This window comes from Platalea leucorodia (genome assembly GCF_965183815.1).
Source record: "Platalea leucorodia genome assembly, chromosome: 1".
In the NCBI taxonomy this organism is placed as follows: Eukaryota; Metazoa; Chordata; class Aves; order Pelecaniformes; family Threskiornithidae; genus Platalea; species Platalea leucorodia.
In genome coordinates this window covers 103,605,269-103,629,628 of record NC_138823.1, presented here as the reverse complement: position 1 = coordinate 103,629,628, position 24,360 = coordinate 103,605,269, and the positions used below count along the sequence as shown (strand labels likewise).

Below are 24,360 nucleotides of genomic sequence, written 5' to 3'. Positions count from 1 at the left end.
TTTTTAATTGAAATTAATGAGCAGTTTTTACTGCAACAACACACAACGCAGAAAAGAACTGTCTTTACTTCAGGCAGCTCCACTCCCCTTCCCTTCTCGCAAGGGCCAATGACTCAATTTACATGAAGACAAGGTGAAACTCTGGGGAAACCCACTGGCATAGCTGAACAGCAGGGAAAGCATAAAAGCCTTTCCCTATGGCCCTGATACTACCTTGATCAAAAGAGTGAGGATGCAGACAACTACCAGAGAGATAACATTTGTCAGCAAAACGATGCAACACAACAGTCTGTGATCCTGGTCAGAATCTATCAGAAAGCAGCAGCCAAGCAATGAGACAGCATATCCTGAAGGAAGAGCTACAGTCCCAATGCTCCGAAGAGATCCTGCCCACTGACCATGCAGAACTGAGGTGAAGGCATTAAAGTTTATGGAATAAGGTTGAGGATACATCTGTTCTTAAAGTGAGACAGCTCTCTGCCCCTGAGCTCCTTAACACCAAGAAAGCTGAAGGACATCTGGATGAAATACCATTAGCCCTAGACCAAACAGAACAGACCACACAGGAAGAATGACTTAAGCTGGAGGAGTTATTACTGGATAGTTACTAAGTTAACAGTTGCAATTTTAAGCCTCTGTCTCCCTCTTTTCCTGTACATCTCAGGTAAGGTCCTTTTCATTAGTGTCCATATGGGTCAATGAATGGACAAAAGACTCATGTTTTCTCATCAGTAACCGAGTAATCTATAATTTTTATGACCTATCTACAGCTACTATTGTGTTTCCAGCCTACTACAATGTTGGTTGTAATTAAAGCCAGAACAACTTTAATGCTCTGAAATCCTAGAACTAATCATTTAAAAAACCAAAAAAACCCACCAAAAAACAAACCACCCTAAAGACCGTCACACTGTCCTATTCCTATTTGTAGCAGGACATACCTAACAGTCAGAAGTGACCACATATAGAAGAAATATCAAGAACAAATGAGAAAATACTATACATGAAGTACTAATATATAAGTATTTTGCACTAGTCACACTGTACTAAAAAGAAATTTGATGCAATCATAAAGCTTTAATTCATACATATATTTTTCTAGTTGTGCACACCACTGCATTACCAGCTAATTCACCTGAAAGCCTTTGGGCAACAGGGATTAATTAAAAACAGAATAACAAAATAGCAGACATGGGAAGGGGCCTCTGGACATTATCTAGTCCAACTCCCCTGCTCAAAGTAGGGTCAACTGCAGCAGGCTGCTCAGGACCACGTCAAGACAGTTTTGAACATCTCCAAGGATGGAGTCTCCACAAACTCTCTGGGAGACCTGCTCCAGTGTTTGAACACACTCACAGTAAAAAATTTTCTTCTTATATTCAAGTGGAACTTCCTTTATTTCAGTTTGCATCCGTTGCCTGTTGTGCTTTCACTGCGCACCACTGAAAAGGGCCTGTCTGTCCTCTTTGCACCCTCCCTTCAGGTATTTATAGACATTAATAAGATCCTCCTGAGCCTGCTGAACTTCACCCTCTCATAACTACTGTAGGTTGCCAAGGCCATCCCCTCACCCTGCTTTCACATCCCTGACCAATTTCTCCTTGTTTGTTAGTATGAGGACTAGTAGAGCATCTCTCCTTGTTGACTCCTCTATCACCTGTGCCAGGAAATTATTATCATTGCACTCCAAAATTCTCCTAGTTTGCTTGTGCCCTCCTGTGTTGCCCTTCCAGCAGATATTGGAGTAGTTAAAGTCCAGCACAAGGACCAGCATGTGCAAATGTGAGCCTTCTTCCAGTTGTCTGAAGAAGGCCTCTTCTACTGCTTCTTGATCAGGCAGTCTGTAGCAGACACTCACCATAATGTTGTCCACATTGGTCTGCCCACGAATCCTAACCCATAAATTCTCAACTGGCTCATCATTTGTCCCAAGACAGAGCTCCATGCACTCCCGCTCCTCTCTCATGCAAAGGGAGATTTCCCATGCTTGCTGCGAAGTAAAATAACTTACCCTCCTTCTCAGGCTAAAAAAACCCCATTGTATCTGATTCAGTTTAACCAATGCAAAGTAAACACACCTTTTCTGTGCAGAGTTTGACTCTCTGCTTCAAGCAAAATGTATATAATCTTGCCCACTCCCCTCAGATAGTGCTCATATCTTTACTTCAAACCCTCTTTCAAATAAATGTGTTACTTCTAAATGTACAATTGACAGCTGTCTAGCATAGCCTACCTACGAACAAAACACAGCACAAACTCTTGTGCAAAGCTTTTGACCCTGTCCCTTTAACATGACTTGAACAAACTCCAAGGGCGGTTCTGAATTCTAGTTCAAACAATTCACCTTTTGATCTTTGCTGAGACTTGTCCTGAGTGCCGAGCCTGAAAACATCGGTATCATACGAATCTTGCGCCAAACTCATTTAGTGTCAGTTAGGACAGTTTACTGTAGACAGTCAGGGGATAAATGATTGGGAGTCACATACATTTATCCATGGGTAGTTTTCCTACAGAAGTAAGCTTAAGATCAATGAAACCTGTGGTGAACGAGGGAACTTTGCACACAATGTCTTGTTTGTTTCTGCTACCTCACGCCCAGAATGTGGTTAGGACTTGGCATATTTCTTACTTTGAATGAACATGAATATAGACAAATATAATTCATGCTTTGTTAAAACAAGTTAATAAATGATAACCTGTTATGTCAGCAGTATGCGTTTAGTACCTTTATTCCAGCATTTCTTAGCATCTCTAGAGTTGGTCTAACATCTGCTTGCAGCTGATCTTCTACTCCAGTGAGACACAGCAATTCCATTTCTCGCTCCAAACTCTCTACAACAGCAGCAACCTTCAGGTTTCTATCGTGTATGCTTAACTTTGCTTGGTTATATCGACTCTGTTTGCACAAACACAAAACCACTTAGAGTTTGCTATGACTCAAAGTATACATTCAGTCTACCAATCAGTTATAATATGGATTCACTAGGCTAAATGTTTGTCTTTAAATATCTTTAATGAAGAACAAGATTAAAAGAGTGAATTTTACTTTACACCCAATGTTATACATGTTTTTTTCTGACAAATCACCTCATGAGAATGCCTTCTGAAGAGCTGTTAAGAATTAGGCATCACAGCATCTAAGCAGAAACTGCCCTTATCTTTGAGAACAAGTAGATTTTTTTAGGTCATGCGGAAGCTACAGAATTAACATTATGCTAGCTTCTGGGAAAACACTGTCCAGTCACATAATAAAGCAAAACAGTATCCTATGTATGACCGCAGAACAATCACTAATGCATGACAAAATCTCTAACAGATTGTGTGCCATACCTCAACTATCGATATTTTAAATATGAATCATCTTTTTTGCCACCTTAACAGAATAAAAAAAGAGGAATGTTCCCCTCGAAGTAACTAAATATGGTGAAGCAGAAGATCACTCTGTCCCTTCATACCTCAAAATCTTGATACTGTTCTTCAGTCAGTGATTTTTTGGCAACAACCAGCGTGCGCAGTCCTTCTCGTGCCATGTTACCACACTAAATGCACAAAACCAGAGAACAGTTATGCAAATATTCAACCGTATGTACACATTTTCTACTATATGCTGACAGAGGATATCTGTACCATAACTTTTGGTGTTTCGTTAACTCTTAGATTATTTTGGCGAAGCCACAAACAGAATAAAAAGCAATTATACTTCAGGCCCCCCAAATGAAGTGGCATGCTATTGGTAAGCCAGTTAGATTTCCTCTCCTAGCTTGAAGAAAATCTTTCAGGTTGAAGCCTTAAAATAAATTAAAACTATTTTTAAGGCACATAACAGAGCTACATTTTCTTTTTCCACTGAATATACCTCTTATCAGAAAAATACCTACACATTAAAAATAGCCATGGAATAGCATGTCTTAATGAAAAACAAGGCTGTCCAGTGCAGAACACTTATTGATTTGACCTCATAAAGCTAAATAAATTAAACAAGTATTTTACAATTAATTGTGCATCATTATCGCCAAAAGTAATTTTTATGACATTTTGCTAGGTCTTGAGGGAGTTTAATTTATTCATGTCCCTGAATAAATCAAACTGCCCTGCAGCAGATATTGATTCATATTGCCAATACCATTATGAACATACATGGTGTAATCATTGTATTAACATATTGTCTGTATGTAGGGTCAAAATCAGATGATTGCTGGTACCTACTAGAGCTACACAGTGAAAAATATTAATCAGTTTTGAAATTCAGTCACTAGCTATTTTATATTAAATTTTATATTATTTATATAAATATATATATAAATATGTATTATTTAAATTTTTGTTTTATGTTAAATTTAATGAACATGGCAAAAAACTATTTCAATTTGGCTGCAACCCTTATTAAAACTTCTTAATTCATAATCACACCTCACTGTAGAATTTGATAAAACAAGGGCATTACAGGATAAATAGGTTTATAGGAGAATACTTCTCAGAAGTAATTAGGTTTTATGTGAAAGGTCAGTCAATGAAAAGCAAATCTCCTTGTTTTAAGTAGGAACGTGTTCTGCTATGACTACTGGCTTTGCTTTTCCTGTGGGTTATTCAAGAAATAAAAAGAATTCTAAGCCCTTAAAACCCATTCAGGGTACATGTAACTGAACTTCAAAACCCATTACTGCATTGGCTCAGGTTTTCCTTTAAACCTATTCCAATAATACCTGATATTTTGATTTTAAATGTTTAGTTTTTACAAAATTTTAATTTTTATAAATTTATTTTGTTTCTTACCTCTTCTTCTAACCAATCATTGTACTGTACAATAGTGGACATTGCAACATCTGCACCCTTCATGTAAAATGTAATTTCTCCTGAAGATTCATCCTAAAATTTTACAAAAGAAATAGAGGGGAAAAAAAGATCTGTTTATACAGTCAGAACAATTACCTATGAATAATCTAATTGTCTTTTGAAGTAGTCAATGGATTATCATTTATAAAATATGAAGTACCTTGCCAAGAGGTGAGTAAGTTTTATTACTGGATGTTACTACTTTCAACATCATCTCTGATTCCATCCAGATGCATATTCCCTACTTTCTCATATAAGAGGATCAGTTTTAACTGAAGTCAATGTGAGTAACAGAATCTCAGCATCCTGAAACTGCCCATCTAATTTTTAAAATATTACTGTTATGCCCCCTCTAACTACTATTTTGTTTCTTTGGTGGCATATACTATCTAACCCACAACAGAAAGTTTGCTCTGTATCGCTGAAATACTGAAGTAATTAAAAATTTACAAATAACTTAGTGTAAATGCTTGTTACAGATGTTTTAATGATGAAACATTCATTGCATATGCAGATATTTCACACACAGGTAAATACAATCCAAATCAGGAGTTTTTGAGGTATGGTGTGTCACAGAAGGAATGGATTAGCCTGATCTGCAAGCTTAGAATATCTCTGAATATGTCACTGTTAAACGGGCTCTTAGTGCCAATCTCACCTAACGAAATACAGACTTGCCAAGGTCTCTCCAGACCTGAGCATGCACATATTCTGCCTGAAGTATCCTTGCCTAAGGCTGATGGCATGCCTGGCTTGTCATCATGGGCAAATAAAAAATGGGATAAGTTTGACACCTATATAACTGGGACTTGGCACTGATCTAACCATCTAACAATGTTGTCTGATGCTGTTGTGCTACAGTGTCTGATTTCAGGTAGGGAGAAGGTAGACATACGTAGCATGGACGGCTTAACGTTCGCAGAGGTTTAAACCTTCCTTTTAACATGGTGTTGTGGCTTCCTTTCATCTGAGGTTTTAATGATCATTACTATGCTCCCAACTGGGCATCTAGGAGACAGGTAAGCACTTAAAATCTTAGACCCCGTGGGTTGTGCTGTGTATGCACGCCAGTTCAGACATCGATACTGGCTCTGGAAAAGCAGAAGCACAAGTAGTATAGAAAGATGCTAACTACTATTGTAAGAAATTTCAGCCATTAATTTATTCCTTGAAGAGGCAACATATTTTGTATGAAAGAAAGAAATGGAAAAGTAAAAACAGAGGCTTAAAGGCAACTTGCAGCATCAGAGGCTAAGCATGAAGCAGTGAAATTAACACGTTCCCGTGTAAGAGAAGAGTTTGTTCTTTACAGAGCTCTCTGCAACATCAGGTTAGCGTGATTCTTCTACAATTGCTTGCCTAGTATTTCATGTGTACCTGTGTCAAAGGTATACTTTCTATTTGAAAATCTTGTGAAATGCATTCCCTAAGGGATCAAGTTTCTATGAAATTTTATCAAAATAAACATTCAGTAAAAACCTTCTTTGGAAATAAAACCCAAGACCCAGAACACCCCCAACATTACCCTAACTATGATCCCCATGCGCTTGCTCTCAGAAGTGAAGGGAAAGATCTGCAGAATATAGTACGTCAGGATGTGTCCACCAGGGGTCTTCAGCTGCATGGAGGTCAAATCCCTGTTAACCAGAGTGAGACCGACGCTCTCCGTCCATTGCACCAGAGCTACCTAAAGAAAGAAAAAGGAAAAAAAAGAGACATGTTTAAGTGTGAAAGGTCTATTATACTCTGATATAAATTAGGCTAAAGCCAAACAACTGTTGCTAGGGTAAAAGTCTAAACTCTTCCAAGAATCTAGGAAAAAAAATGTGAATAGCAGTAGACCGAGTACAAAATCTTAATAGATCAAATGAGTATTTTCCTTCAGAAAGCTTACAAAAATTCTTATGAAGAATATAAAAACTTAATTGAACTTATTCCTGCAAACGAGGTATTTAGAATATATTGTTCAGAAATAACAGTTCTAATTAAAGAAGCAAAACAAAACAGATATATATGCAACAATACTTAAAGGGCGTCCAGTAGAAATTATGCAAAACAAGAACACAATTTCTGTACCAAAGACACTGCTAGGTAAGTAAAAGATTCTGGGAGTATTTCCATATAAAACATTTTCTTAGATCTACAATTACAGGCAAGTTGAGACACTGTAATATGTAGTAAATAGATACGTAAAGGATCTTATTTTTAGCCTACTTTGTTCACTTGCATCATTTTATTACTTTGTTTCAACAGCAACATAACTGAGTTCTTACCATATCAAATGAGATGGAAACCAAGCTTACAACACTGCATCCCACAAACACGCTTGTGAAAGTCCCTTTTACAAACCCAGAAATGCTACATTATACAATAATCACTGTCAGCTATCACTACATGGCATCTTAAATGCATGCATTAGAGATCCACTTCTTTTTTTAAATTTTGCTGCAATAAAGTGCATGGCATCTAGCTTCTACTTTCTTCTATGTTATGCTTTATATAATGCACTAGATATTTTTCTATCACCACCACCATGTGGTTTATTCCTTAAAAAAAATAATACTTTAGGAAAACTGCTTTACTGTTAGTTTATATACAAGTCATATTCCATATCTGAATGGGAAGTTTCTGATAAAAAAAAATTTTCCTTCTCAATTCTATTTTTATTTTTCCAAATGCTAATCATTATTGGAAATCAGATGTTTAAATGACTAGAAAGGTAATTATAATGAAGTTCACATGACTTTTATGGAACCTGCCTCTGCTGTTAATCTCAGGTAAGATGAAAAAAATAAAAATCAAGAAGTCTTGATAAATGACATGCTACTAGTAAAATCCCTAGGTAAGCTCAACAGACACAATGACTAATGCTCACTAAGAATTTCACCGAAAGCAAGTAAATCATCATAGCTTCTATGAAGATTTAAAATTTGAAAAAAAAAAAAAAAAAAAAAAAAAAAAAAAAAAAAAAGTGTGAACCTCTAAGAAACCCCCATAGTGCCACCCGTGTAGGCATCACTAAAAGAAATTACAGCAAGATGCAGTTACAGAAGAGAAAACACCACATTTTGAAAAGCACCATTTTAAAATCATGACAATCACAGGAAGTCTTTTGAGAGATTTTTCTTCTTCAATAAAAGTACCATATAAGCTGTAAATGATCCAATACTCCCAAGGTTAATTTTCAATTTTCACAGTGAAAGGTTACTATTACATTCTGACCTGTAAATTGCATCTTTCTACTAATACCCTATCATCTCATTTGTGTCCCTTTGCAGCTAGGACTTAAGTGTTCTATATTTGGTGACTCACATCTGTTTATTATTTCGTTTATGCTTGGCTTCACCTACCATTTGAATTAGCATTTTGCAGCACAGTCATTTTGGATTCTTATACCTGGCCTACACACAACTGCATGTATTTTTTTTTCTTTTAAACTGATCAGTGCAAAAACCGTAGCAGAAATAGTCAATAAAGCTCATGAGTCAAACAGATGTCTAAAAGGCAACTGAACAAACTTGAGAGCAAGACACTAAGTTTGACTCTTGTCATTCAGAATGAATCAGAACAGCTAGACCTTAACAGCATTTAGAACAACATAGCCAGACCTTACCATTAAATATCTGAAGCTTTTAGAATATACAAATTAAAAAAAGAAAAAGTATTTTATAAATGGCATGAAAATCTAAATTATAAATCTTAACAAATAAATATATACTGAATGGCTGGCTATACAGAGGTCAGAAAAAGGATTCTTAGGTAAGTCTCTCTTCTTGAGGTTTCCCTTCTAGGAGGATATTCTCTTCTCTTCAATACGTTTCTGACCCCTTACATTACAATGGTCTTGCAATCTAGTCTGCATACATCAAGAACCCCTAGAATACCAGGTAAACGCAGCAGCTGTGGCTTCTACAGAGCCTGACATACTGGATTGAGTCAGAATAAAGGAATCAAAGGTTGGACAAGCACAAAAGTCTTCGCTGGTGATGCTACCATTTTGCTTTAAAAAAATCCATTCTAATTATAATATTTATTTGCTGATAACCATTAATTTCCTAGCACGCACAGATGAAATGTGTCAAGTTTCCTGAACCCAGGTTAGGGACTTACTTGAATATTTTGTGGATCTTGTCTGGCTCATCACCAAGCTTCCCTTCTATGGAAACTGGCTGCCTGGGAGACAGAAGTACATTGGTAGATACAGCGTCCTTCCACTACTGAGACACAGGTGTGCACCTGAACCCGCTGTGTAGTGTTCCCAGGACAGGTAACGTAGGTGGAGTCAAAGAGAGCTGCTAACTTGTCTTCCTCCTCAGTAGCAACCCAAAGGGTAAAGACAGCTATCCACCTCTCACATGACAAGGTCAAAGTAGCAACTTCCAAATTAGGAATGAAGGTAGCAAATACTTGCATTATGAAATGGAAATGCAACAGATCTGACAAAAGCTACTAAAAAACACTTCTTTTTTAGTGTTTCTTACCCAAAACCTTTCAGATCTTTCTATTTACCACACGCCCACTGTTGAGCTCTGGTTGCCTCTGCCAGCAGTGTCTCTCCACTAGAGACCACCCGACCGTCAGAGCTTCCGTAGTCCACAGTCCCAAAACTCAAACTCTTCAATTACCACAGCACAGATTTCCATTCAAAGTCAAATTCAGAGACTTCATAAGGAAACTCTCTCAACTCAAGCAGTAACTGTGCAACCCACAACATAACCTACAGCAGTACCAGCTCAGGAGGTGGAAGTAGCTTCACCGAGCAGGACAGCGTGTCTAGCTCGGCCGCCTGAGGAACGTGTGCATCTCGAGAGGGGCATGAAGAGGGGAAACTTCAAAAGCACTGCTGTTACAGACCATGGCAGCCTTGCATACTAATTCCATGTTTTGAAGACATAATCATCTCATTTGATTAGAAATGTCCATTCACAGAACTAAATCAAAAGAAGCAGCTTATAAACATCTTAGGTAGTTTCTAGAAAAGTTCCACAAAGTACACAAGGTTGTTATGTGACAATGATGCAGTTACCTATTTTATCAGTCACAAAACCTAAGCCTACTAGAGTCAGGAAAATGAATAGTTAAGGACTTCATAAACCCCGTCAAGCACAGAAAAAAAAAAAAAAAACCAAACAAAAAAACCCAACCAAACAAACCCCAAACCATTATTCCTGTTGTGGATTCAGAACTGCATATTTAATTAGAATATTAGACTGATTTTAACCTAAAATAAATACTAATCAACAATTTTAAAACATTTTAGAAAGCATGTAAATTGATAGGCCAGAAAAACCTTAGTATATTTAATTTTATTGTAAACCAATTACATTCTAAATTATTTTTTTCAACTCTGGTGCCAACATTTTTTTTTTAATGGAAAAAAATCTCTTCTACAATAAGTCCTATTAGCCTATGACTCCCATTTAACAACCCCAATGAAAATAACTACGTGGCAGAAAATGCTGAGTACGAGTCAATAGTGAAAATTAAGGCTGACATGTAAGATGAAAGAGATTGTCCACATTTAAAGGAACAACTGTATATTTATTTACTTTCAACTCTGACGATGAAAGAGTTAAGTACCTCCCTGCCCTATCACATAACAGGAGGTTGCTTCTCTCTGCAGTGGTGTTAGATGGCTTTAGGCCATTCAATCAGTATATACAGGACTGTTCCTTACATAGCCCAACTCACTCAAAGCCCATCTCTGAATTCTCCTGCCCTTTCCCTGTGAGGGTGAATAACTTACACAAGGAAGGGCACTCTCATTCCCTCTCAGATTAACATCTTCCTTAGCTTCCTCTGGACCAACAGGAAATATCACGTATCACCCAGCTATCTTACTAATTTTCAGTTTGGGGAACTGCAACACTGAGTCCCTTTGCTCTGTGGAAAATGTAACTACCTCTAGTTACTTGTCATCTTGGAAGTACGATGGCATGAAGAAGTCCCAGTTAAAAAAATCTGATATGGTCACTCGAAAAAATGAAACTCCCCTTGCCTTTGGGCACATAGGGTTATAAATCTACAAAGTGAGGTATTTGAAGCACCCTGCTGAATCCTGAAGACCTTCAGTTACTGGATAAATCCTAAAAGGCTATTACTGCTTGGCAGAAGACCAAAAAATTGCCCTAAGGCTGTTTTTGCTTGCTTTAGATAGTACATCAGTCAGGACTGCAACATACAAACCATCGTACCACTACCGCTCCCTTAGAATTCTGGGCTGTTTGGAACTTAGCTGGTCTTACAAAGCTAATCCATTAATTTTGGTTTTTTATAATAGAATATTCTGAGAGAGAAAGCAGAAGTGAAAAAAAAACCAAACCGCCCAACCACCCGCCCCACTATTACCTTGAGTAAATTGAAACAGAGATCGGATACTTACTTGACTCAAACATAACCTTTTATCAACCAAGACAGAATAGCAATGTATTTCTATGAAAAAATATTCAAACCCCTATTTAGACTGAAGCTGTCAAGGCCCTGAGGATACCCTCCTTCCTAGGAGTTTAACCAGCTGCGTTCAAGGCCACTGTTAAGAGCTGTGATGAAGAAACAGCTCGAAGAAGCCTCCACGGAGGCTGCCCTCCCCCTTGCACTTGGCCCTCAGGCTTGGTCCTGCGAGAGCTACGTTGCAGTCACATTGCAGCTATGCCCACGCTTGGCCACGTACCCTGCTGACCCGGCCCTGACAGGCAGACACGACCTCCTGGCTTTGGACCTGCCTCACTGCCATGAACTTTCCTTGCAATCACCAGACTGTGGCTAACGCTGGTTACTGTCTCAGGACCTGATCCTGACTTAATGATTTGACTTCTTGGCTTGAATTCAGATGTGCCTCACCACCACAGACGCGTACCACAATCTATACTCTTGACTGTCTCTGGTTTCCATCATGGGACATGCTCTTTTCACCTTGCCTGGATATTGTGGGGCTGTACGCCTCATCACTGCGGCCACTGCCTCAAGCAGCCGGTCTATCATGCTCAGCTCCTGGCTTCCCTTTCCTCACGGGCCAGCCTGCCATTGCTGTTCCCGAGCAGAAGTATCTAACTGCTCAATATTTACTAAGTGTTGCTCAAAACAGATTATGACCAACTAACCATCACTTTCAACATACAATAGTCCTTTTTGAGCTAACATCAGTTTAAGAAAAAGAACCACCGCCTTGCGGCTGGTGTTGGCAGTTCTTTTCCACCCCATCCAGCCGTTTGGGAGTTCTCCCCCAGTTGTGCTGACAGCTTTTCTGAAGCCATGCTATGAACCTAACCACTTAAACTGAAAAATGACCCGTATAAATAAAGGCTTCGAAGGTTTTGGCATATATGAGGGAGCAATTTGTAGGGTGAGAAAGAAGGACTAGGGGTGGAAATTCTGTAAGCTAGTTTTGCTGTTTAGAAGAACTCTCATGTAACCCACCTTCTTTTATTTCAGAGTATTTAAGCGCATCTTCACTTCAGACAATAGGATCTACTTTCAAAATCAGGTTGCTGTACCAGGTATACAGAGGTTACATGTGTGGTACTTTGAAGTTAAAGCTATTGGTTTGGAAACAGGGAAGAAGCAGTGAGATTTCTTTGAGTGTTCCCGACAGTTTCCACTTGGATTGTTCAACAACAACTCACATATGTTTCCAATTGGCACTGGTTTGTTTATATTTATAAACAATGATTTGATAACTAACATTTGCAGTCCATCACTTTTCATCAAGAAACTTCATAATTAAAATAAAATTATTAACTTAAAAATACAGCTTGATCATGTGAAAAAACTGCTGATCAATATTCAAGACAAGCTATGGAGTAGTTATTCTTTGTGGGTCTCGAAGGTCATGAAAGTGATGGTTTTATGCTGAGTGATTTGCTTTTCACAATACATTGACAAAACAACACAATTAGTCTTGCTTCAATAAGCACACACAATAAAATGAATTAAACAATACAACATGTCTCATACATTACAGCTTCACTTTTGTAAACACAAAAGCTGCTTCACTAAGGGCATATCATTTCCCTGTCTGCTTTTAAATGATTGGCTTTGTATCCTTGTAATTAATTTTAGCAACTCTGTTGTCTCTGGACGGAAACGTTGGAATTAAATAACTGACCACACTTTAAGGTAGTATTTAAATATTCAAAATCCTGGAATTAGAAATGCTTGAGAATATAACAGTGCAGGACAAAGCATAACCAATAAATAGCTGGTTTACGAGAGTAAGCAGTCATTAAAAATCGTGACTGATCAATCTTTTCTGACCAAGGGGAGCAAAGGTCTTCAAAGGCTCCTGTTCATAGCATGGCCCTGAATTGCTTGGGTCTGTGACCTCTGAACTCCATTGCTTTACCTACTTAGCTTATATCCTTTTATGATTGTTCATTACGTTAAGGTAGCTGGCTTTCTACAGATGAGCTGAACCCACACCTATGATGGCCAAATAGGAGCCGCTCCCGTTTTTTTCAGTGAGTTCTCAGTGAATGTTTATTGTTTGCTATGCTACAGCTGTAGAGGACAAGTGACAGACAAATGAAACTTTCCACTCTTTCAGAGAAAATGAAATATTGATCACTTATCATAAGAAACAAAGAGCCTGGCATAAGTAGGGTTCACATTATGAATACAAAATCAGTTACTTATCTCAGGTTACTCTAACAATAGATAAATACATCTTTTATGATGAATGTACCTACTTCTAAATGTGCATACTTTGTTATGGTTATATTTTATCTGTATATGGATGCACCCATACACTCACAGATGTGAAGAATTTCAAATGAATTCCTCAAGTCAATTCTTTAAGTGTACGGTGTGTCAACGTATTACTAAACTGCTTCTTATACTTTCCTACATGGAAGAATAGTTTCCAGTTACACATTGTTCTCTGTTCTTTATACGCTATGGTGATAGCATGCAGTATTATATAACGCAACAGACAACTGTGCAAATAACATCTTCTTTCAAAAGACTGCAATCAAGCCAGATCCATAAACAAAATCTAACAGAACAGAGTTGTAATGTTGAGAAAGTACAACGCATAAAACTGGTTAAGTCTATTAAATGATAATGTTGCTTATTAACCAAATATGTTGTGATAGGTCAGTGCTGAGGTTAAACAGAAAACATCAATTGAACCATTTCCCTAAATAAAGCTCCAGGGTGCAATATTCAAAGCACTTTATTCAATAAAAAATGCTTTTAAAATGGTACTTCGGTGATTGGGAAACATTGGCATCATCCGTCAACCTAACTGCAGGAAAGTTCAATAAGCTAAATAATGAACCATTTACATTATTTTCCTTAGGCTCCAGTGATTTGCAAACATTGCATCAATAGAACTCTTTAAAAAATTATGATAAAGACCTGCTAGTCTTTCAACTCTTAGGCTTTTTGCTGTAATGCTGCAATTTTTATGCTGTTTAAGTGTTTTTTGGTAGCTTCATCTTTTTATAAGACTCCATTTAGCATCAATTTCTCATTATATTAAAACATATTTGTTCAACATGATAATTTTACTAGTGTTTCAAGCATTATCTTTGAGAAACAAAAAGGAAATTTAATGCTGTCTGTTCTAAAATGTAAGTTTTTCATTTCACTGTCATACAGTTTGAATGTATGAGTCGAGATGATAAAAAAAAATCGTTATTAAAAAGATACCTGTGCTTTCTCTTCCTTGAAGCACTAACTGTTTCTTTGTTGCTGATTTCCTCTTCCACTTCCCTGTCCACCCTGAGTCCCAGATCTGTCATATTAATACTTTATCAACTTTCCTTTCCTCTTTCAAGGTCAAATGCCCTACTGTCTTCCCAGGGCACCACTTGCATAATTCTCAAGTCTTACAGCTGTTTCATTTAGAAAATATGGGAGAAGAATCGCTCTTTATGGTAATATTTTCAGGTTCCAAACAACTGAATGAATATACAAAAGCCCACAGGGAGAGAAGAGCAAGTGGGAGAAAAAAAACCTCATATAGTCTCTCTCAACTGCACGTCTCTTCACCTGATTTAGTAATACCTTTGGCTAAATGGTAGAACGTTTACTTAATCCATAGCTGTCATGGTATCTTCATAGGCAGATACTTGCTCATGCAGTCTTTTCATTATATTTAATAATACCTCACAGGCTCATTACACTGATCTATTTAGCGAATATGAATATATGGGCATATGAAAATTTGTACACATTTGCATAATACAGGTCAAACATTATACAACTACACTAACAAACTATATTTACAGTGTGTATCTCTGGCATAAATAAATGCACTTCCAGCATTCTCAATTCGTAATGCAGATCAACCCACACTATATAACACCACATACAGTATTATGGATTATTGATTTTAGCCAAAGAGCAGCGTCTCAAGTCCTGCCTAGAGTTTATTTTTAAAAAATGTTCTGACTGCCACTTTTTAATCACTGAGAACCAGCCATTTCTTCATATTCTACAATCCTTTGACACTATGTACTGTGCTTATAGCATCTCAAATACATGGAATGTAAGACAGAATTTTATTTCTTGCATGCCTAAAAATACTTGTTATAGACTTGTTACTTTTAGCAATTACAGCTTTCAGTTTGAATTGCTGAAGTTTCATTAGTATTACATATAGTGATATATTACATATGTAAACCAAATGTATACCAAGAATAGTGGTAAGATGTGGCAAGATGAGGTTTGTGGAAGAAATATTATCTTGTATTAGATCAACTTGTATAGCTAGAAAAACATACAGGCTTTCAGACACACACTCCCTCTGCATCTTACAACCACCTTGTTTTGATTATGACTAAACTACCATGGCTACACCACCAACAGCACATCCAAGCTTCAGACACTACTAGAATTTCTTTAAAAGAAACACGCCCCTCAACCTGCTCACTTTCAGAGGCAAGCAAACCTCAAAATACCTTATTTCTCTATATTGCTGTATCAGGTACATACCTGTTTTTATAAAGTGAATGGGCTATAATTATTTTTTATGCTTAGTTTGCAGTATCTTGAAACTTGAGCTTTGCCTCTCTCTTCTACTATCTTTTTAGATTGAATTTTAGGCAATCAATTTAGGCCCCGAAACAGGATTATTTGGAACAATAACTCAAATCCACTGAAAGCAGTGGGATTTATTTAAAATTTGGATTTCAATGGAAGTCAAATGCATGTTTTTATTGAAATGGAGTTTTAAATTTGTGCTACACTTGAGGCCATTTGGACTGAACCCTGAAGATTATGAAGATGCCTAGGGTTTGAAGCTCAAAAGCTTTTCTACAAGAGTATTTAAGGTTTGTTTTTTTTTTTTTTTTTTTTCCTGTTAACAATCTATATATTCCACTAACTGGTAGCGTCTCTATCTAACGTACCTGGTTGTCCATCACTCAAAGTAGGTTCATATTCCCTTTGGCATGTATATGCTATGATTCATACATGGATGAATGTTTTGAGAATACACCTAATAACTTTAATTGCAATACTCAACACAGTATTGATCCCAAAGCAGTGAGTTCACAGACCTTTTAGTCAAATAATTGAAAACACTTTTATGTAACAAAGAAACACCAGATCTTTCCTACAGCTGTAGAGGAAATAAAACCAGATTACTGCTAATTTTAAAGAAACCCCTGCCCAAAACACTCTTCTTTTACAGTTCTGCTCTTTTAAACTTAGCTTATCCTGTTCTTTATGAGATATTATTTTTTTCACCCTTGCAGACTAACCTCATCAGGGCTGGAAGCCTGGTAAGTCCGATTTTCATCGCTGAAGTCCTGATCCACCTCTGCATATTCTGTTTCTCCAGACACACCAGCCCGGGATTCATAGACTGGGGTCACATTGTGGCACAGTGCAATGGCCTTCACTGCTTCGTGTATTCGACTGCTGACACTCTTGCGGACTTTGGGTGCAGACGACTGAGGCTTCCTAGATGGTGTTGAACTTGTACTGTTTCCACTATTCTGAGAGTGCACCTTTGAGACCCAACACAAACGAACAGCAAAACAAAGTTCAATAATGGAAATAAAACATGAATACTTATATATATATATATCCTATTGCCTCCTTTACAAAGGCTGATAAATGATGAGGATTGTTACCGTTTATTTATTTTATATTACCTACTGTTAACTCATTCAGTTTATGATCCATAAAAACCCTCGTCTACTTTTCTGTAGAACTGATACATAAGTCTGGGTTCATCACCTTGCATTTGCAGTCAGAGCCTGCAGCCAATTGAAAAATGCAAAATGAAAGCGAGTATGCAGTAAAAGGGGCGAATAGGCTGACTGGATTCTGCAGAAAACCCTGCTTCCTCACTTCAGAATTTACCTTTTTCAGTGATGCGTCACAATAGTCCTTTACATTCTATGAATTGTTTTATAAAAAGTATTTAAGCCACCAACCAATTGGATGAGTTCAGAAACAACAAAACAAAATTGCAAGGGTGGTGTTTTGTTGTTCTTCTCTAGTCTCTGTCACCTGTGTACATTCAGAGGTTGGAAACTCCAATGCCACTAAATTGAAAAAAACCTTATCTTTTAAATCTTCACCTAAAGCTCTGTATTTTAAAGACCACCACATTGGTATGGAACAAAAGAACAAAAGCAAGTATCATTGTTAAGTATAAATATTAGGAGTCATTAAAATACAAATATTGCTGATTTTATTTATAACCTACACAATTTCTGTATTATTTGTGAACTAATGCAGTTTTTATTCCTTTGCTGCAGGCTGAAATTTGTCCTTACAAGAATGCAATATCTAATAAAATAATCATGCAAAATACCACATATTTGAAGATCACATTACTTATGCATAACCAGTAAACTAGCACTATTTTAAAGTTAACTTTCAGAAATGCTCAAGCACATGATTGAATTCATCTTTTAAGAGAAAGTACTATATGCTTATAATTAATTGAAAATAAGTGGGTTTGGTTTTTTGTTTTGGCTTTTACTGGATTTTTTTTTTTTTTTTTAAAAGTCAGCACATAAAATACATTGCAGTACTACCAAAGGCTCTTATGTTCACTCCAGGGTAACTCAGAAAACCTCTTCAGAAACCACATTTTTTTTTTCCTCCTGACTGCTATCTGCTGAACCGTGAACATTCTGCCCATCAAATTACAGTGTTGTCTAATAAAGGGTTTAACTTTCTGCTCATCTGGCACTGCTTTTCAGCTACTGCTTTAAACTTCTGCATTTGCATTCTGCTAACGCTGATGCCATTACAGCCGCAAATAAATTAAGCTGATTTACTCCTTCTGAATTATGTTATGTTTATTGATGCTTGTATAATTTAATTTCACACAAATTCCATTAAAGATTATGCCCTCTATCACAAAATGCTTCCAGTGGGGAAATATAATCAGGTTATAATAGATTTGTGTGTTACATTAAGATGACAATAGTCTAGTAGGTCCACTGTAATAATAAAGCAGAACACAAACAAGGGATAAAATCGATGTCACACAAGAACCACTGCCTAGCTAACTGGCAGCTTCTATTATCATAGATTAAATAAAAACCTCACCACACTTTTTCAGATTGAAACAATTGTTTAATAGTTGCTTGTTTTGTTACTGAGCTTCCTTCATTTTTCTGTTTTAAAGAGTTGCTACCAACACATGCATAATTAAAGCATTATTTAAACATCAAGTAGTGTTACATAAAGCTGAAAAAAAGGAAGTTCCGAGAAAGTTCTTTCCATCGTCTACTAACAGCAAATCTAGATTTGGGAAATCTTTTCCAACAACTGAGAAGAAAGCTGCCCTCACATTTCTTACTTTTTTTTTTTTTAAATTTCAGTGCCAAATATGTTACAGTTATTGAAAACTTAATTAACCATGGGTACCACTCACTAAATTTTACAGCAAACTAGTAAAAGCTTTAAGCAAGTAAGAATTCCAGGAATCATGCAATTCTTTTCAGATAGCATATTTAACCACAAAATATGAAAACAGTGTTAATGAATATGCCTCCTCTAGAAGACTGGTGCTTAGCCATCAAACTCAGACCTAGGTGTGCCAGCTCAAGACTGTCAGTTAATAGTATTTATTTCTACAGTTGTTACTGTAAATACCCAAACAACCCATTACAACAAAACTATGTTTGGGTGATTTTTATAAAAAAAAACCAAGACAGTCAGGTAGCAATTACTTTCGGTAACCCATTCTGAACCAAATTTGGACCGCTGATCTTTAGGTAAAGAGCTCCATATCTCATTTCCAAGGCCTATTATTGCATCTAAGTTACTATTCATGGCTATACCTACTAAGAATTAAGCTGAAATAGATTGATCCAAGGAAAAGGAATTCAAGAAGTGGATTTGTTGATCTGTTTAGATAGGAAATAATACAGAAATTGAAGTTGCAGACTAAAAACTTATAATATACGTTGTTTATTCACTGGTTTCTCTCCTGCCTCCTTTACCAAAAGCTGCATAATATTAACTGAGTCCAGTGTGGAGCAAAACAGCTACTTTTTAATTTTTATTTTAAGCAAATGAGAAGGGAGCCATAGTTCAAAAACAGCACAACTAAAGATTCAAATCAATTGTTGATTCTACAATCCTTTTACAAGAGAAAATGAGGACACAGACAAGGAGGTCTGTTTACAAGCTTAACTGGGTCAGCCAGTCATGTTTGTGTATCCAAGTTAACTATGGAAAAGAAATTTTATATAATTTTTTTATCATACTGTATGCAACATATGGAAACATTAGTTAACCTATCATTTATTTCCTCTTCTGTCAATTTTTTTCTTTTTTGTTTCAAAGAACAGAAATAGTAGAAGTAAAAAATCCTTCCTAATCTCAGAGTGGAATGGGGTGCTTAGAAAGGTTTGCAGAAAGCACCCAGATAGTTTACATACATGGGAGATGCAAGTGATGCTTACAGAATTCCATCCTCCTTCATCCCACAACCGACCCACAGACAGACAGGGAGCCGCTATCCTCTTACACACTTTCCAGACCAAGCACTCATATATCACAGGAACACTTCGCTCGCGAGCAATATGGAATTTTCTACTCCGCCTCGCCCCCCCAGCTTTATGCTGTTTGCAGTCATAGTTTTTTTTTAAAAACACTTTGTAGATATGCCTTTCTAAATTTTATTTTGACAACTATTTTTTACTTTTTCGTTATACCAATTAATGTGGTTTTTCGATGTCTATTCTTGATTAATATCTTCAAAGACATAATTACTGTTCATCTTGTTCTGGACACTTTCTTGTAATTTGTAGTCTCAGTAATGAATAGCTTACTCTTACATGATTTGGCAGGAGAAAGACTGCACTGCACAGACAGGTTAACACAGATTTCTGCTAGTGGGGAAAAGAAAAGTAAAATCCTTTAAGTGGGTATTACAAGGAACTTCAGAATAAGGAGAGAACTACGTACTGTCACACGTTTTTCCCTTTCATATCTGTTAAGAGATACCTACAAATGGAAACTTGCATAGCATCTCGAATTTCTAGACATGATCGGTAACAACAATGCTTCAATGCTGGTAAAAAAAAAAAAAAATCTCAATATTAAAGGTAAATAATTTATGAAATGAGATACCTGTGAATAAGAGTTTATAATATGACTCTGAATTTCATCCATTGTGTCTGTTCCATAGGACACAGTACCTAGGTGGAGGCGCTTAAATATCATCTCATTCTGTGTAAGTGTTCCTGTAATAAAGAAGAAGTACATCACAAAGCAGCAAAAAATATGGTTGAGAAGGCCACATAAAAACCCCTGAAATCTTTCTTTTGGAAAAAAGGAATGAATCATGAGTTAGCATCAGTTTAGTTAATTAAAGGAATGTTTGTGGAGAAAGATCAGGGTTAGTCATACTGGAAGAAATCACTGGTTCCACCTTCAAGCTGATTCTGCCAACACAACTAAATACACAAGCTCAAAAAAAGACAAAAACTTCTGTCTTCATATGAAAGATAGAATATGCAGTATCTGGATGGAACTGACTCTCAAAAGCCAATGCAAGGGTTTGCACCACGTATCAGAAAATCTAAAGCAAAAAAAAAAACCCAACTTCCAAAATTCATACAGATATCCCACACTTTGAGTACGAACGCAGACATTCTGGCAAACGAGCACATTCAACATTATCTAGAGTAAGTCATCAAGACCTAACATCACTTCCAAATTTGACAGATTTAGCCTTCAACCGGAATAAGCCAGAATGAATGAAATTAGTGTTTTCAGAGCTCACTTCACATTTGTAAGAAACTACAGGGTGTCACTCACAGACTGACACTTTGCGTCCACCTCTGCCAACTAGTCACATCCTCTGGTTTGGAACAGCTCTAATTGAGGAGTGGGGGCTTCCGCCTTCCGTGATGGGGCACATCAGGCAAAAAGAGGTTACTACCGGCTAGCTTCCCATGGTCAGCTCATAGAAGATTATTTTGATAATGGCCCTTCCTAAAACTTTTTTTCTATGGTTACTCAGCCGAAGTGAAATTAATATAGTATAAAGCTATTCTTATATTTAAGCACACAGTTTCAGGTCATTAAAATGCATAAATCTGATGGCAAAAAAAATAAACACAACATGGTACCAAAAGTGACATTCTTGAAGCTTCTACAATATTTTTAATACGGAAGACATGATAATTATCTATAAATAAAAACTGAAAATATGTCATATTAATTTTATTTATCTAGACTATTTTTATATCATGTCTTTGTCCCAGTATGCTAAAATACACAGTAAGCCACAGGAAGAGAGAAGACTGAAAGCAAGATATAAGCTATAATTATCTGGAAAACAGAACTGTTTGGACAGTTACCATCCAGTTTATGCACCTAATAGGGCTAGAACCATTACTGATCTTCAAAGATTCAGTAGGGCTGTAAAAGTCTCATGTCTTTCTCAGTTACACTTGAGATGTCTGCTATTCCTACTCCCTGGTAATACCTGTACAGTGACACTTCATCTCAATTGTTGTCCAATCACACTGCACTATCAAACCATGTCTTCCTGTATTACCAGCACTAGATGATCATTCCAAATTCCCCCTCTATCATTAAAAAATGACACTTCCCATTTGCTTTTCCTTATATGTTGTTGAGGATTTTTTCCTATAGTTGTATTATTTGAATTTTAAAAAATATTTAAAATAAGGTTTACATGGAATGCATAGATTCTATATGCATAGCATTGTCAAAAATTCACAAGTAGTAGACTATTCCCAAGGTTGGAAAACAGCCCAGGAAGACAAAGACAAATTCTCTAGAATTAGCAAGTCAGAAATTTTTGGTTACTTTTATACAAGGGATAAGAAGATTATTTTGTTTTTACAGTAATCATATAAAACCATGAGAAATGACTTCTTTTGCCTTTAGAAGCTGTACTTTTATTGACACCTTTTGTTAAATTTGTTGATTAAATTTTTTACTTTAATTACAGACTAGAGAAATCCAATCTCCAGTTTGCACTGGGGAAACACAACAGTTTCCACTAACGAACATGAGAGACTAAAATCTCCATTTCTAAAAAAAACCAAAACAAACCCAAAACCCACCCACTTTGTTCAATAATGTTTATTGCAAGAAATTTCCAAGTAAATCTGCATCACCTTCCTTACTTTCCAGGCATGCTAATATCTTCTCGCTGCCCTTAGCTTTGCCAAGCCTTTGAATTAAAATAAACACTCCCTAGGAGCTGTGAAACTAAATGCTACTCAAAACTTGAGACAGCAGGCAACTGTCAAACCCGCCTGCCACTAGTTCTGTAATTGCTGCTTGGGAAAACTGAGCAGGAAACAAAATTAGACCTATGATTATTATATGGAAAGATTATTTCTTCTGACACCATTAAATCAGTCCAACTCCAAACCATGCTTGGTGAGGGAAAGGTAGATAGGTGGAAAAATCGGTGTGTTCCCCCTGCCAACCCCTTCTCAGCAAGCAGAGAAGAAAAGCTTCTGAGCAGAAGAGTATGGATTTTCCTATCTTGCAACAATCAGGAGGTTTAGGAAAAATGGGCAAGGAAAAAGAATCAACTTGTAAAGACAGGGAAATAAACATTCTGGCAATCCTGATTCAATACCTGCATCTTGTACATCACTTACACAATCCTTTTTATCAGCTACAGTAATAGGAAACATCTATGACAGCCAAAAAGAGGCTGCAAAAACACCTGTACCTGCTACACAGAATTGTCATCCAAAGAAAAAATAAAAAAAAACAAAGAAAGAAAAGAAACAATTACAGTTTGCTCATGCTTCTTACGGCTTAAGCGTAAGGCTTAACAATAGTCCCAATAAACCTGCCATGTTATTAGACAAACATCGGTAGCTGCATTTATGAAAGTGCTCCCAAAAATTTCTGCAAAAAAATAAAACAAACTACACCTTTTTCAGTCATCCACATGGAAGTCAAGTTTTACCACGTGTGCAAATTAAGAATTTATTTCTAAATTATTCTAAGGAATGAAACACCAAGATGGGACAGAAACATTCCAAACAACTCGTTCCAAATATTACATGGTGCCAGTCAGTCATGTTATAACTTTAGCAGCAGTTCCCTCTTAAATGTCAGTCTTTTAGTTGAAGACTAATACACCTTGACAGAACAACACATCTTTTACTTTATGCCCCAAAATGCAAGCCCTTCAAAGATCTAGAGGTAGATTTTCTAATAAAGCCCACTTCAGGAGTGAAAAACCAACCCAAAATTGAGCTCCCTAGTCTGCTCAGGGTGGCAAGGACTAAAGAACAGTGAAAGAGCTTTCTATTTTTAATAATGCTTTTTCAAGACCTACTTATCAATTCCACGCTTTCAGGACATTGCTAATATGAAGAGTTATTAGATAAAAAAAACCCCTTATTTTAGAAAAGCTTCCAGAAATTATGCTAGTCAATATATGATCTGCTACTACTATTACACATTCTTAAACTTTGCTCTGGAATGCAGGTACCACACAAGCAAAATATCCTGACAAAAAGTTAGTACACAATTGCTGAAGAAAAATTTAGTATGTTCTTTAACGAAGCCAAGAGCTCTTTTTTTTTTTTCCCCCCCCCCTACAATTGTATCATTAAACACAGAGTAAAGCAGGCAAAGAGGAAATTAATTTCTAAGGAAAAAGTCCTGAAGGCATCATTCCCTGGGTGGCAACAGATGTGATTCACAACAGAGCAGTAGAGTTTTTTTTATTTTGTTTTTGAGAAGCAGATGCAGATCTTTCTGATCCTATATTACTACATGGTAAATTGGACCAATACCAACAATCTAAAAGGGCCAAAACAAAAAGGCAAGAAAATATGTACAGAAGAATAATTAATAACTTTGTGAGAAATTGAGAAGGTGAGTAACTTATAAAATACGAGTACTTTGTTTGACCTATTTGCTTAAACAGATAAAGAGTCAGTGTAAATGTGAACATTTCTATGGAAACTTTAAGGGAGATTAGGCCCAACGCTCTTAATAATTAGACTTGGCAACAATCTGGAGATGCAAATTCTTTCTATGAACCCTGGAAAAAATATAACCTGGTATAGAATCTAAAAAAAATAAAAAAATAATCGT

At 36.6% G+C, this 24,360-nt stretch overlaps 1 protein-coding gene across 4 annotated transcripts in view; it reads right to left on the bottom strand.

Moving 5' to 3' along the window:
• Nucleotides 1-24,360, bottom strand: part of ATP9B (ATPase phospholipid transporting 9B (putative)) — a 169,238-nt gene that overhangs the window by 15,607 nt on the left and 129,271 nt on the right. For all 4 annotated transcript variants that reach the window (XR_014228195.1, XM_082312136.1, XM_082312137.1 and 1 more), the window contains 6 exons: nucleotides 20,383-20,495; nucleotides 16,539-16,787; nucleotides 6,359-6,520; nucleotides 4,774-4,866; nucleotides 3,456-3,539; nucleotides 2,726-2,896 (listed from right to left, as the gene is read on the bottom strand). Coding sequence is in view for 3 of the 4 variants with exons in the window: in XM_082312136.1 (XP_082168262.1) it covers nucleotides 2,726-2,896; nucleotides 3,456-3,539; nucleotides 4,774-4,866; nucleotides 6,359-6,520; nucleotides 16,539-16,787; nucleotides 20,383-20,495 (872 nt within the window). In the remaining variant the exon portion in view is untranslated. The remainder of the gene's footprint in view (nucleotides 1-2,725; nucleotides 2,897-3,455; nucleotides 3,540-4,773; nucleotides 4,867-6,358; nucleotides 6,521-16,538; nucleotides 16,788-20,382; nucleotides 20,496-24,360) is intronic.